A 14,050-nucleotide genomic window follows, 5' to 3' on the forward strand; every position below is an offset into this window, starting at 1 on the left:
CCTCTTATCAACGCATTTTTGCTTTGCTGGCTACCGACAATTGAGCCTACTCAACTGAGCTAGCAACCTTAAGTGGCGTCAAATTCCACCCACCAAAGCGCGGATGTAAGGACTTGATCCAAGTTTCATCACTATCGGACGCAGTTCCTATTATCACAAATCAGCGATTTGAACCGCGACGTTTAAGGTGATCTACCGATTTACTTAATCTTCGAGATAAGCGATCTTGTCGTGTCAACAGTAGGGTAATGCTTGGTCATGCTTTCCATGGTGGCACCAGGTAGTAAATTAGGCCGTGTCCGATAGCGGCAGCAAGAGGACCAACCTGCATGGCTAACTCAATATTCTTTCATAATAGACACTCTCCAATTACGCACTCACCCAGTGAATCCAATGGTACCCGGGAAAGGATGATCCCACATATACACCAAAGCATCTCGCCGGATTTAGTGCTGTACAAGCGGATTAGCTTCAGGATACTTCAATAGCTCAAGGTACTGTGAAGTCAATATGAGAAATCATACATGCACCCCCATAGCCCTCCCGCGTATACGAGGATCCCAAGCTCACGACCCCCAACACCATTCCCACTAGCCATGGGGACAACGCAGCCCCGTACACTCTAACCTGTCTGGGATCTAACCCAACACCGAATGACAGGAAGATCAGTATGAGGCAACAGATGAACTCCAGCACAAAAGCTTCTCGGACCGGCACTAGGGCGGTATCGACTACACACCCACCGACAGAATACTGTCCGGATCCGAACGCTGACTGTAGTATCCACCCGGCCAGAGCACCGCCGAGGATTTGGCCGGCGAGGTAGAGAACCATACGTGGCAAGGAGATAAGCCGCGCAAAAAAAGTGGCTAGCGTTATGGTCGGATTGAGATGGCTTCCACTGACGGCCGAGAAGGAGAAGATGAACAGGGTCAGTAGTGCCCAATTGGTAAAGGCACCGACAAGAGGACCGAGGAAGGCTGTTGTAGCAAAGATCCCAGCTGGTGTGGTGGGAGTCGGGGGAGCTACATTAGCGGGAGTAGCTGCCGACCACGCAGTAATGAAGGCTAGCATCATGGTTCCTGAGTCCATCATGGAGGGTTATCATCTTTCCCTACAGGTTGGATATCTATCCGGGAGGGTGTTACCAACGCATTCCACCACAGCAAAACGCCAGAGGTTAAGGTCGGTGAAACCGCGCACATTAAAGGCATCTCGCGCACTCATCAATGGAGCAGCATCTGGCACTTTACGCAGATATTCGGCATTATCCGGATCGGCGCGATCGAGGACAATGCCCTGATTGCCGCCTATGCGGCCGACGAACGGCGGCACATGGGGCTTGCTTGATAGGTGTTGGACATTGACGCTAGGGTCAATGTCATTCTGGGAACGAAATAGTAGGCCTGCCATTGTCAATTGAGGATTTCACCATATTTGCTGAGTTCGTGGGCTTCGGCCACGAAGTTGTCACTGCTGTGAATATATTGTAAGGCGTTGCTTGGGTCAATTACATCACCGAGTCTGCGGCACACCGGAGCCATGGTACGCACACCCGCCGAGAATCTCCGCGATCTCGTAACCCTGAATAATCTCGTAGTAAGTGCTTCGGTTTCAGAGCAGATTTTTTAGTGAGACAAATTCAATGGCGATCAGTTGCTCCCATGTTCCTGGTCGATCTGCAGCTGCTCATCGCTGCGCCTCCCCCGCCTCGGGATGAGCGATCTCGATCAGTCTCCGATCTCCAACCAATGCTTCAATAAAGTTAAAGCTGCATCTCGACAAGGTCACCTGGTCGGCAGGAACCGACAGCTTCATCTGATTAGCCTGATTGTCATAGTGTTGGCCTCAAGCTCCATCTTGGGTTGTCCTTCTCCCCGGACTTCTAATGCTGAGGAATGATGAGCTAATCGGACGCACCGATCTGGCATTTGGTCCAGGCATCGCCTAGACAAGGTCCGTCTGTTACACAAAATATCGATGATGGGTGGTGACGTCGAAGAGGCGATTAGCCTTCCCACCAGCTTTCCCGATTCAACATTTATAGGCCGACACTGTCCGTCGCAAAATGAAGCGCGAACCTTCTAATTTCGATTATAGATACATGAGCTTCATCAATTCTTTCTGACATACCTCAATAAGTGCCATTGATACCCACCATGCCGGCCAAGTACACCCGACTTGACATTGACAAATGCATATTCCTCTTCGTGGACCACCAGGTATTTTGCCATCTCAAAGTTTGATTGTACCCGTACTGAACTCTTTCCAGTCAGGTCTCATCAATCTCGTCCGCGACTTCCAACAACATGAATTCCAGAGGAATGTAATGGCCCTTGCCAAAGTCGCTCAGTACTACAAGTCTCCCAGTGTGTTGACCACCTCGTTCGACACCGGTCCCAATGGACCCATTGTCAAGGAGATCACCGACTACCTCCCGGATGCGCCCCTGATCCGCCGTCCTGGACAGATTAATGCAATGGACAATGAGGACTTTGTGAATGAGATCAAGAAGACCGGCCGAAAGCAGATTGTTATCAGGTCAGTCCAGCAGTTACTACACTACGTACACCGCTATCCACACGTGTATACCATCAAGCAAGTGTCACGCTAGAGCTAACCCGCATAGTGGCGTCCTGACTGAAATTTGCGTGGCGTTCCCCGCCCTCAGCCTCATCGAGCAAGGCTACGATGTGTTCGTGGTTACCGATGCCTCGGGCACATTTGCAGAACATACGCGCGAGGCAGCGCACAAGCGCATGGTAGCAGCAGGTTGTCAGCTGCTGAACTGGGCGGCTGTTGCCGGGGAGCTTCACCGCGATTGGCGGCGCGATATCGAGGGCTTTGGAGCTATCTGGACCGAGCATATTCCCGGATATTGGTGCGTGATGCAGAGTTACCAAGCAGCTCAGCAGGGCAAGGAGTAATTTTGACATTTCCTATTCTACTTACGCAATGTTATGATGAAACTGGATGTATCTACCACTGCTTGATAGCCTCACTTAATTCCATACTGGTTTTCACTTTTTGCACCTAGCTGCATGCAGCCTTGCGAAGGTGAGTTGCCTTTCCACTCACCTTGAATTCTTGCGCACGGCCCTCTTGGCCCTCACGCCATTCATGTAGCTTAACGGTTAGCAACGTCCAGTAGACCATGGAGGCTATGTATATGCGAAGCCACCTCCACCGCAAAACAGCCCAGCAACTAGTTACTCTGCCAGTTAGCTAGTTCTTGCTTCATGCTTTCTGAGCGGAGCCTTACCCTCCATTGTTCTTTTGCAACTGCAATTATTCTTAAGCTTCAAATGGACCCCCTCTCCACCGACACCATGCAGATATTCAAACGCATCTGGCCCTAACTATTCCCCGCCAAGCCCACCATCGCTGCAGACAATCTGCATTCCCATGCTGGTCGCGTCGTAATCATTACCGGTGATACCTACAGTCTGGATCTGGGTCTGGGTCTGGCGCACATTTTGCATCGTGCCGGATAATTCGACAATAACTCCGCCAGGCGAACTCATCTACACCCCCTCCTCTTTTCCTGTCCACCTCACCGAGCTTCCCGCCATCCCTATCTTCGGAAAATCATCCCTAGCCCGCTCAAACAGAGTAATCTTCCTCCTTAATAGCCCCGCTGTAGCATGTCTCATTCCAACTAAAACCACCACGCAAGGCCACGAACGCCATTTTGACATAAAGCTGCGCTGCCAGCTCCCTCCTCGCCTCTCTCCTTTTCCCAATTCTCGCCTCTATAGCTTAGACTCCATTTACTACATCCAACTCCGTCCGTGTAATCTTCACCTCCAGCACAGTCGTGGATTTCCTCGCTCGGACGGGCGGTGACCCGTCTTCGGCCCTCACTTCCTCCCCGGATCCCAACTCAGACACGAATACGAACTACACCATCAGCAAAACAGGCAACTGGTTCCTGGCGGCCCATTTCGCATCGACCCTTGGGTCGAATGGTGTGGTCAGCATTACTCAGAATCCAGGGAATATTGATACCTCGTTCTAGGGATGCAGGATCGGGATAGATGGGAAGGTTTGTGGGGTGAGGGTGTTTCGTTAGGTGGCTTTGTAATAGGGATCAGTATTATCATGTACACAGCTTCATACAATAGTGCAACGGAAATATGTTAGGTGATATTGATCTTTAGTCTCCAATCCTGATAGTAATCACTAGCTGTATTCTTGAAATTTGATATATCTTTTCTTTTACTACCACCCCTTAGCTGCCAGCTAACCATAAACAGTATCCATCTCCCCTATCCTATACGTTTGCCAAATACAATTATCATATTTCCATAGAATTCAATATGCACAAAAATGTTCTTTTACTACCACAAGGCACAACCCGCTCATGTGAATGTAAATATAACTTTGGTCCTGCAATTCACCCGACAATGGATGCCGTGGCTATGCTTTGAATGTGAGCTTGTTGATGGGATTCTGTAGATGGCGTTTCTATACTTTGCGCTCATGTCGAGCTAGATGAGTTAACCAATTATAATAATTGGTGATATATTGACGATTGTGAAATTGTGTACACTTCCCAGGAGATTCTTTTTTAAAGCCAGCACGTCTCAATTGGGAACATCTTCAAAGACAGGTGGCATATCGATATAGGCTTGATGATACTTCTCTAGCCACCCAGGGCTAACTGGGAAGTGCGTAAGCAAGATCCTGGATGTGACACATCTTATCGCAGCCAAACTCAAACTTTATCCTGACAAATATTCACTAAGATTAACTAATTACATATCGAAACTATATCCACACCATTAAGTATATACGTCTCCTCCCAAACCAACAAACTTTATACAACCCCTGATCACCACACTCACCTCCCCAAACATCACCTCAGCTCCCAATCATTACATCGTATTCAATCATTTCCAAGGCAACCCCTCCCCCTTACACGCATCAACCTCCCACTTCTCAAAGTACCAAAGATGGGCCTCGAAATGCAACAAATTCGGGAACCCAACATCCCCCCTCTTATCATCCCCATCCTGAAACACCACCACATCCTGCGTACTCACACTCTGATTATTCCCCGAGCTAATCCAATACTCAGGACTAATATGCTTGTACCCCATCACCTCCAACGGCACCCGGGGCACCGGATCATCAGTATGCGCAAAGCGGTAGTTCGCCCCCTTATTCTGATTCGTAATGAACTCAGCTAGTTTGGGGTTCGCTACGCGCGGCGATGCATACGCGTACAGCGTTGCGTTGAGCCCGTCGGTCTCGCGGATATCTGCCGCTGCGAGGGTCGCGATGGCGGCTCCCAAGGAGTGGCCTACGATGACGAGTTCGTAGTCGGGGTATTGGGATACTGTGTCGTTGAGTGTGGGGGTCAGGGTCTTGCGGACGTTTGTCCATGAACTCCAGAAGCCGAGCTCGGCTTCGCACCCGCTGCAGAGGTTGGGGTCCGTGTAGACGAAGGTGAAGTCCGCTAGCCAGCTGCGGATTGAGTAGCTGCCCCGGAAGGCGAGGATGATGGCGCGGTGGGTGTGGTCCACGGCTAGGTAGCCTGAAGTGTCGGTGGGGGTGGTACTAGGAGTTGGTTAGGGTTGTATTGGTGGAAGGAAGGGAGGGGAATGTACTTGGAGAAGTCGGTGATGATGGTTGCGTTGGACGCTTCGACTGCAGGGCAGTTCTGTGCCGAGCAGGTTATTTTGTGGCCTGCCTTGCCGGCATAGTTGGGCTCGCAGTAGGAGGCTGCGGCATATTGGACCCAGAAGGTAAAGGTGTCGAGTTGTTGAGTGGTGATGTCTGGAGTATCGGGGAATTGGTCAGTGTGGGAGAGGATTGAAGTTCTTTGGAATGTGCATTGGTACCTCTCTTCTGAAGAGCCCTGCCTGGGAGGGCATTGCAGCCGGCTATGGCGGATGCAGCCACGAGTAGGGACTTGAGGAGGCGCATGGTAATGATGATACTGGGCAGATGATTGACATTGTTACACAGGGCAAGTCGATCATACTTATGTCTTTGATGTGAAAAGTTTTTGTTCTGCCCAACGCTTTTCCATCACATGAACCAAAGGTAAAATCGGCGATCACATCCATTATCTTCAGCTGTACGGATCGAGCTGTGGGGGGGCTACTACATTCCTTCAGCTGGACTGGATTGTGGGACTACTAGCAAACCCCGAATTGCCGAGTCTAGGGGATGGCCTATCCCTGCCAGGGGTAGAATTGGAATTAGAATGCAACTATCGAATGTTTGCTTGTTTTTGGTTATCCGATCGACGATCGTCGACTATGGACAAATCACGGATCGGGATTGGCAGGGGGTGAACGGGGCACACGGGAGCGGCCCAAATTTAGGGCATCACGGAGGAGCAGGTGGGGACGATAGGTTTCTGCAGGCAGCCACTCACGAACTCCTCCATCCACGGTTCATTCAGGTACACGGCGACAATTGTCCGCTGCTGGCCACGTGTAATTCTCATTTTGGTGCTTGACGGTACGACTATATCCTAATTGCTGTAGATCTAACGAATATTCCCCGAGACAAGCACACGGACATCTCCGCTGCTGACCCACTGTGAGATTCGGTTTTCATCGGAACCCTGCTAGATCCAAGGTTCTTAAGAGACATTTCGGGATGTGTGTGCTTAGCCAAGACAACTAGTCTTCCTGCAGTGCCGTCACTACCTCGGCTGCTCCTCGCTGCCCTGCTCGAATGGCCCCCTCCATGTACCCACGCCACACTGTGGACGTTTCAGTTCCGATGAAATGCACTTTACCATGCGGTGCTGCGAGATCAGTCCCGACGGTAGTCAGCAAGCCGGGTGTCATGGCTGGACAGGGTGCTCCAAGGAAGTAAGGCTCCTTACTCCATTCCATTTCCAGGGTATTGACAGGCTTGGGGATGTCTTTTACGAACTTGCTGAAACATTTGCAGAACTGCTCCCATACTTGATTGAACCGATCACCCTGGGACAACTTGGACCATGCTCGTCCGCGACTCCCCACGATGAAGCATGTGATAGACCATTGATCATCGGTGGGTACACTCGTGTCCCGCGTGAAGGTTATGGGGCCACCCGCAGAGTCGATAATTCCCGTAAGTCGAGCGTTGCGCCACCATGGCTCTTGGAAGACGAAGATCATCTTACTGTAGTAGCCCATGATCGTATGGTTGCTTAAAACATGCTTGGCTTGTGGAAGTGGGGGAAAGAAGGAGATGCTTCGGTACAAGTTCGTAGGAATAGACACGATAACGCGTCGACAACTAAACGAACTACCATCAAGTGTCTGGACCACGCAGTGACTATTGTCATGAGACTGACTGATTGACGTGACAGGCACGCCCAAGAAGATGTCGGATTGGTCGAGCTCATCTGCCATCTTCCGAGCGATAGTTTGGGTTCCTGCGCCGTTAGAACGTCAATGTCAAGGAGGCTTGACGATCATTGCTTTACCTTGCCTGGTGCGTAGGTACTGCGCTCCATCCTTCTCATCCGACAGGAGATTGTCGATCCCACTTCCACTTTTGAAATAATACAGCATATACAACGCACTAACTTCCTTACTATCCACCCCAAGCAGTCCCGATGAAATAGCATCTGCCATGTGAACTGCATCCTGCGATCCAGTCCTATCAACGCAAAATTCCTCGAAGGTCATATTATCCACTTCCTTGGCCTCTGGAAACCCTTTTGGGTCGTCCAAGTCCATCTGTGAGGACTCATCTCGCAGAATTATCATCAATTTCCGCGCAAGCCCAGTCTAAACGTCATCAGTAGCCGACAGCACCTCCTTGATCTATGTTTAACTTACCAAAGGCCATCCATACGGTATCTTGCGAATCACCCCCTCAGCTGATTCGAGAATATCATCTCCACGCGTATACTGTACCACCCCATCCAGTCCGTACCTCTGATGGAGTTTGAAAATCTCACTCTGGTTCGTATCATTCACCCAAGCCGCTCCTAGATCGTTGTATCCCTTTTCGCTGGATTTCACGGTCAACGTCTTCCCGCCCACTCGGTCCGTAGCTTCCAGGATGCACACGCTGAATCCTGCTGCCTGGATGGAATGCGCTGCTTGGAGTCCGCTGAGTCCGGCTCCCACGATTACCACATCGTAAAGTTTAGCAGTAGGATCTTTGGATGCAGTCATTTTAAGCTCAGGGGTTACAGTAGTGGGGATCGGAGAGTTGTGTGACAGCCTTTGTCGGAGGTATTTTATGCTAGGTAAACTGAGGGGTGGAACACAGAGTGGGTGGCTGGTTGTTGCTTTTCCTCGGCCGCGGTTTATCAATCCGCCAATCGGGATGCTCATAGGTATTGACTCGTTAATATAAGAGAAGATTTGGGATTCGCATTATATATCGCATTCTAGTATAATACATAGATAGCAAAGAGGTCTAATGAAACTCGAATTGATGACGATAAGAGTATGTTGTGAACAGGAAATGTGCGCTCCAATCGGCAGTGAAGAAAGTCGAGAGAACACCACCGTTCACATAATATATATATCCTGACGCAGCAGAGCGACAGGATTTGAAGATCCTATCGCACGATCCAGAGAAATTTACCACTCTAGCGATAGACACCAGATGATAAATCAAGTATTTGGCGAAGGACGAGAGAATATCTTGGCGAACCGGCGAAAAATTGAGCTGGTTGAACCGCCTCGGACGCGCACAAACCAATACAAGAAGAGCGCAGCAAACACGTTGAACGCGATGTATGCCCACATAAGTCCAAAATTGCGCCAACGATCGGCATAAGAAGTGGATAGTAATGTGAGATAAACATTCGAGTCAGTCATCTCGCAGTATTCGCAGTTGGCGGTTGCCTGGGGATTATAAACAGAACCTCCAGCGATTTTCATGTAATCGGCGAGGTAACTGGCACAAGTCTCGTTGGCTGGAGGTTGAACGACTACCAATTCCAGATCAGAGCAGTGAACTGCAGTATTCGCTAACCCGGCCGAAAGCATGCCGCCAACGAGGTAGGTCATCGGGGATACTCGATACATGAAGATCCAGAATCCTGGAAGACTGGCCGGACTGGCCATGACACTGTGATGGTGTATTAGACGAACCGAAATTGAATTCCTAAGATGTAGACAGTGAGACGTACCCGCAAAATATTAAACACATAGAGAACAGTAGCAGAGCTAGTGTTGCACCGACCTCAGCAGTTGCGACGCTAGCAACCACCATGATCGTGAATGTACCACAGTGCATCATGAAAGACCACACCAGCAGAAACATGAGTCCGCTCCTTTCATTCACCGCATGAGTTTCCTCGGCGTTATGATACATCCCAATGATGTAGTAGAATGGAAGATAAATCAGCACTGCCGCAAGAGAGTTCCAGGGGATGTCAACTATGATGTTGGCTAACATGAACGCAGACCAAGCATATGTCTTGGCTGGCCTTTCACGGACCTCGTACAAGTCGCGTTGTTTGATAAAATTAGGCATGGTCTGGTAAGCAAGGAATGCGAAAATAACAAGGAGCATGAATATCGCAAAAGTCTGGTGCTGAAGACCTAGGACCGTAACTTCCGTATTCAGAAATGAAAGACCAATAAACAGGGCCTGCATAGTGTGTCAGATATTTAAAGCCGACAGCCTGGGGTCGCTCGTATGGACATACCGCTCCGAAGCAGAGTATCAGCTTAGCATAGATGTATGACGGAGAGCGCCAGTACTGTTCGAAAACCCGCTTTGTACAAAGACCCAGCTGGATGTGAAACGGGGCCGCATATTGCTGGACTTGCGCGGCCCCTTCTTTTAGGCCAGGAGAGCCGGACTGTTCAAGCCGTTCAAGCTCCTTTCGCGTTTCTTGGAATTCACGGCTCTCTTTCCATGTGACCGGCCAGTCACGTACCGAAGTACTCCCCGGGGCAGCACCGATGACTTCCAACATCCATTCCGCCGGATTCTCCTCTTCCGCACAGGCCCTTGCCCCATATCGCTCAAAGTAGCCAATAAGGTTCTGTGAGTTAGACCCAATTGGCCCAAAGTATACTGTACGGCCACCTCTAGCTAGTAGAAGAAGCCGATCGAATTGCTGGAAAAGAATAGCCGAGGGCTGGTGGATGGTGCACAAAATGGCCTGACCATGGTTCGACAACTTCCGGAGTAGCAGAGAGATAGACCATGCCGTCTGGCTGTCCAGCCCCGACGTTGGCTCATCGAGAAAGAGTAGTAAATCAGGCTTCGCAGCTAGTTCAACGCCAATAGTCAATCTTTTCCTCTGTTCTACATTCAGACCTTCTCCAGGAACACCAACGACAGCGTCAGCGTACGGTCTCATTTCGAGCAAATCAATCACTTCTTCGACATATTGCAGCTTTTCAGCTTTACTGATAGAGGCAGGCTGGCGGAGGAGAGCACTAAACTGAAGTGCTTCCCGAATAGTGCTGGTTTCCAGATGGACATCTTGCTGCTGAACGTAGCCTACCCTGCGCTGAAAGGACGCATCTCGCGGGGTTCCGTTGACGCAAATGTTGCCGGATACAACACCTGTTTTCACCCTGCTTGCTAGAAGATCCAGGAGTGTTGTTTTTCCAGCCCCTGAAGCGCCCTTTTTCGAGGAGTTAGTTAGATTGAAGATTTGACGAAGGTTATGTTATACTCACCATCAACGCAGTCAGAGTGCCTGGGGTTGCCCAGCCATCAATGTGATCTGCAATTCGTCTCATTTCGCCCTTGATCGGAACATCATAGCAAACATCTCTCCAGTGCAAGGTATTGGATTCAAAGCGGAACTTGAGAGACTGGTCTCCTTGACGCCCTTCATGGCCGTCAACGCAAGAATGACTTGCCGGCGCTGCTTTTTCGGCACTGCTCTCTTCATCATGGGCATGTTCCCCGTTAACACGGGCTATCCTATGCTTACGCTGGAATACCAACACTTCCCCTTTGGAGTAGCTGAACTTCACAAATTCGGCAATGAAGAGGTATGTAGTCATGAAGAACAAAATGAAAGCGATGAGAATGCCGAAATTTCTAACTTTCTGTCAGCCAGCGAGCTAGTTCGTTTGGACATCGGTGGTCACTAACCTCCAGGTATGAGAATAATAGTACCCATAGTTTGCCTCAGCATATGCGTCTCCGCTGACCACGCTCGAGGCAGAAGTAGCGCCTGCCACAGAGCAGGTTCGATCTGTAGCTGGAATATTCTCATAACCCGGACCAGAGGGAACAAAGCTTGCACATTCGAATTCGCGATTATGAAACTCGTTCGCCACAAGAGTTTCGTAGGAGTATGCGATCGGGTTGATGTAGTTGAGCCAACGCAGCCAGACTTGCATGTTCCGGGTAGGCAGCACAAAACCGGTGTATACAACTAGCCCAATAACACCAAGCGCAATGGGAGTGAGGGCCTGTGCAATTGTACGGGTCAGTTGAGCAATGGTACGGAAAATCATGGACATAGTCAAGGTCGACATGAATGCGAATAGTAGATATATAACCACGTGACCCGACTCCCGCCGCAAGTTCGACATGTAGTATAACGGCAAATTGAAGGACAGCGTAGAGAGGATCTTGCACGGTAGATCGCATATCATGGAGGCCATCGCTTCTGACATCGGATGGTAAAAGGCGTAAGACGCATGCTTCTCGACGATCGGTCGCTGGGCATACAATGCCAATATCTGCTCTGTCAGCATCACGATGCCATTGAAGGGCCATAACGCTCACCTCTAAAGCACTGTTGAGTGCGTTAAAGAGCAAAGCAAAAAACAGGAGAATACATCGATCTGTGAAGCTGGCGGAAGTGTCCGAAAGATGGTAGAAAACACTACCAAGTATAAGAGAGAGAAAAAAGTTGCCAAAAACCGTTACGATAAAGAAAGAAGGATCCCCAAGAATCCTGCGGTAGCCCCGTCGCATACACAAAGCTATCTGTTGCAACACAGAAATCGTGTAGGGAGATTTTTTCGTCCTGAAATTTGAGTCAATGACAGCTCAAATCAGTAGCCACAGTGCTCACTTACATCAAAGGAGACCTTTCGGCATTCCGGGAGTTTTCAAATTTCTGCAACATGGGTCCCCCAATCGGATGGTCTTTCTCGAAGCTCGATATTTCTCCTAGAAGTTTAGCTCTCAGGGCACTCTGTTCCCAACACTGTGCAAATTCACTGGGGGTCCGGGGAACTCGGGCTTCGAAGCCAGGCCGGACTACTCTCTCGACAGGATTTGTGAGCGACGTGAGAAAGTCTGCCGTGGTTTGTCGTTCAGGACACTGGTAACCAAGCTCTGTGAAGTACGACTTCGCTTGGTCAACTGGACCAAAATATATTTGCCGGCCCTCGTATAACAGTGCAACTTTATCAAAAACCTAGCAAGATATGTTAGTCAGACGAGATGAAGAGGAAAGGGAATATTGCATACGTCATATGATTGTTGCGATGCCTGATATAATGCCACAACAGCCGCGGTACCCGCCACATCGACTGAGAGTCTCACGGTCCGTACAAATTCGAGAGCCGTAGCACTATCCAAGCCACGAGTACTGTTGTCCCAGCACTGTATACAACTTTGTGTGAGAGCCAATTCTGCAATGCTGACTCGCTTTCTCTCTCCGCCACTGACGCCGCGAATAAAGTCGTCGCCAACCTTAGTATTGACTGTATGGGAAATTCCAAAGACCGCCATAACTACATCGCGCAGATGAGTTGCATAATTTTCGCGAGAGACTCCGGGCAGCCTATTGTGAGGTGTTCTCGCCAGGGCCGCATACTGGAGGGTCTGCCCAACTGTCAAATGTGGGAAATGGACGTCTGTTTCTGCCTGATACGTCACGTCCCCTCGGAACTTTTGGTGCATCAAATCCCATTCAATCCCTATATTTGTTCAGATTGAAGGTATACTGTCAGTTCTCTGTCTGTATGTGCCTCTCCCGGTCAGACTCCCACCTTGATAGTTGAATTCCGTTGAATCGTCCAAGAACAGTCCTTTAGTCTGACCGGCGATGGTCTTCAATAGAGTTGATACACCACTAGACGAATCATGTTACATTGAAGAAACGTAGACCAGGGAATTAAGAACTCACCTGCCAGGCCTACCCAGGACAAGGAGCATTTCTCCGCTGCGCAAGAGCCCGTCATGATTTTTCAATATCTGCAGCTTACGGTCTCTGCGGTTGATCAAGCCGCCAACCAGGTCACCCACCTGCAATATAGCGTTCAAGAAATCCTTCTGATAGGCTGTTGAGCGGCCATAGCCATGGACACTGAGGTTCCGGAATGACACACCCGCCGTACGCTGTGGGAACCGATCAGGATCTTGCGAGGACAAGTGAAGTACAGTCCTCGCCCAGTGACTCGCATTGAACTTCGGAGAATTGGGATCCAAACACGGATCACAGTGTGTCTTGAAAGGGTTGGGCGGCATACCATCCTGCCGAAACCGTGTCGAGTCTGCCGTGAGCCGTCTGGCAAGATTCATAATCTTGCGCTGATCTTCAGTCGATATGTCTCCTTGGTAAACCTCTGCACTAACAATATCCGTATTGCTACCGGAGTTGACTGACGCAGTCATACTGGTGTCTTCCCTGTCATCCATTTTTGGGCTATATGGAATTCAAAGTTCCTTTCTGTCGCTTGCAGGCCGATCGATGGCGAGAGAGTATGCAAAGCGAGTCAAACGGAAACGTGGAAGACGAATTTGAGGCACTCTGTTAGTAATGGGATCACCGGTAAATCACGAATAATGGTTGAATACATATGACAGAGAGCGCCATAGAATGAATCAACTTAAAACTAAAGGATCAACCAAGTACTATGAGACGCAGTCTTGTTCGCTATATATACGTTATGGAAGTCGATGCGAAACGGAGAGTTATAGCAAGCAAGCCCCTTTTGATAGTGATATTTGGTAGCCATGATGTAATGTGAGAAATCCTTTCGTTTCAATTCTCTGATTTGCGATGCTTCGTGGGCGCCGAAGAAGCGACATGATAGCTGCTATTGTTAGTTCGGCGCCGAAGTTAGTGGGGAATCGGAGGACATCGGCGTTGTTCCTGCATTCCATGTCGGAGCTTTCGGCAGCGAGTGACTCCACGGCTTTT

General features: G+C 49.6%; 5 protein-coding genes across 5 annotated transcripts; 1 reads left to right on the forward strand and 4 right to left on the reverse strand.

Moving 5' to 3' along the window:
- Positions 1–256: 256 nt before the first annotated feature.
- On the reverse strand, positions 257–1,413 carry AtWU_10703 (MIP transporter; the record flags this gene model as incomplete). The annotated part of the gene is made up of 4 exons (XM_035505807.1): positions 257–325; positions 382–452; positions 525–1,067; positions 1,119–1,413. 4 exons carry the CDS (start codon positions 1,411–1,413, stop codon positions 257–259), a joined length of 978 nt encoding a protein of 325 aa, XP_035361700.1.
- A 746-nt stretch (positions 1,414–2,159) lies between these two features.
- Positions 2,160–2,927, forward strand: AtWU_10704 (putative isochorismatase family hydrolase; the record flags this gene model as incomplete). The annotated part of the gene is made up of 3 exons (XM_035505808.1): positions 2,160–2,222; positions 2,273–2,541; positions 2,630–2,927. 3 exons carry the CDS (start codon positions 2,160–2,162, stop codon positions 2,925–2,927), a joined length of 630 nt encoding a protein of 209 aa, XP_035361701.1.
- Positions 2,928–4,892: 1,965 nt separating this feature from the next.
- Positions 4,893–5,931, reverse strand: AtWU_10705 (lipase family protein; the record flags this gene model as incomplete). The annotated part of the gene is made up of 3 exons (XM_035505809.1): positions 4,893–5,562; positions 5,613–5,781; positions 5,847–5,931. 3 exons carry the CDS (start codon positions 5,929–5,931, stop codon positions 4,893–4,895), a joined length of 924 nt encoding a protein of 307 aa, XP_035361702.1.
- A 707-nt stretch (positions 5,932–6,638) lies between these two features.
- On the reverse strand, positions 6,639–8,135 carry AtWU_10706 (flavin monoamine oxidase family protein; the record flags this gene model as incomplete). The annotated part of the gene is made up of 3 exons (XM_035505810.1): positions 6,639–7,384; positions 7,436–7,742; positions 7,794–8,135. The coding sequence occupies 3 exons, from the start codon at positions 8,133–8,135 to the stop codon at positions 6,639–6,641; spliced, it is 1,395 nt and encodes a 464-aa protein (XP_035361703.1).
- A 447-nt stretch (positions 8,136–8,582) lies between these two features.
- Positions 8,583–13,545, reverse strand: AtWU_10707 (ATP-binding cassette transporter; the record flags this gene model as incomplete). The annotated part of the gene is made up of 10 exons (XM_035505811.1): positions 8,583–9,042; positions 9,104–9,567; positions 9,626–10,558; positions 10,614–10,983; positions 11,038–11,633; positions 11,680–11,923; positions 11,976–12,319; positions 12,373–12,824; positions 12,897–12,979; positions 13,034–13,545. The coding sequence occupies 10 exons, from the start codon at positions 13,543–13,545 to the stop codon at positions 8,583–8,585; spliced, it is 4,458 nt and encodes a 1,485-aa protein (XP_035361704.1).
- Between the last annotated feature and the right edge of the window lie 505 nt (positions 13,546–14,050).

Source organism: Aspergillus tubingensis (genome assembly GCF_013340325.1).
Source record: "Aspergillus tubingensis WU-2223L DNA, scaffold_13, whole genome shotgun sequence".
Classification (NCBI taxonomy): domain Eukaryota; kingdom Fungi; phylum Ascomycota; class Eurotiomycetes; order Eurotiales; family Aspergillaceae; genus Aspergillus; species Aspergillus tubingensis.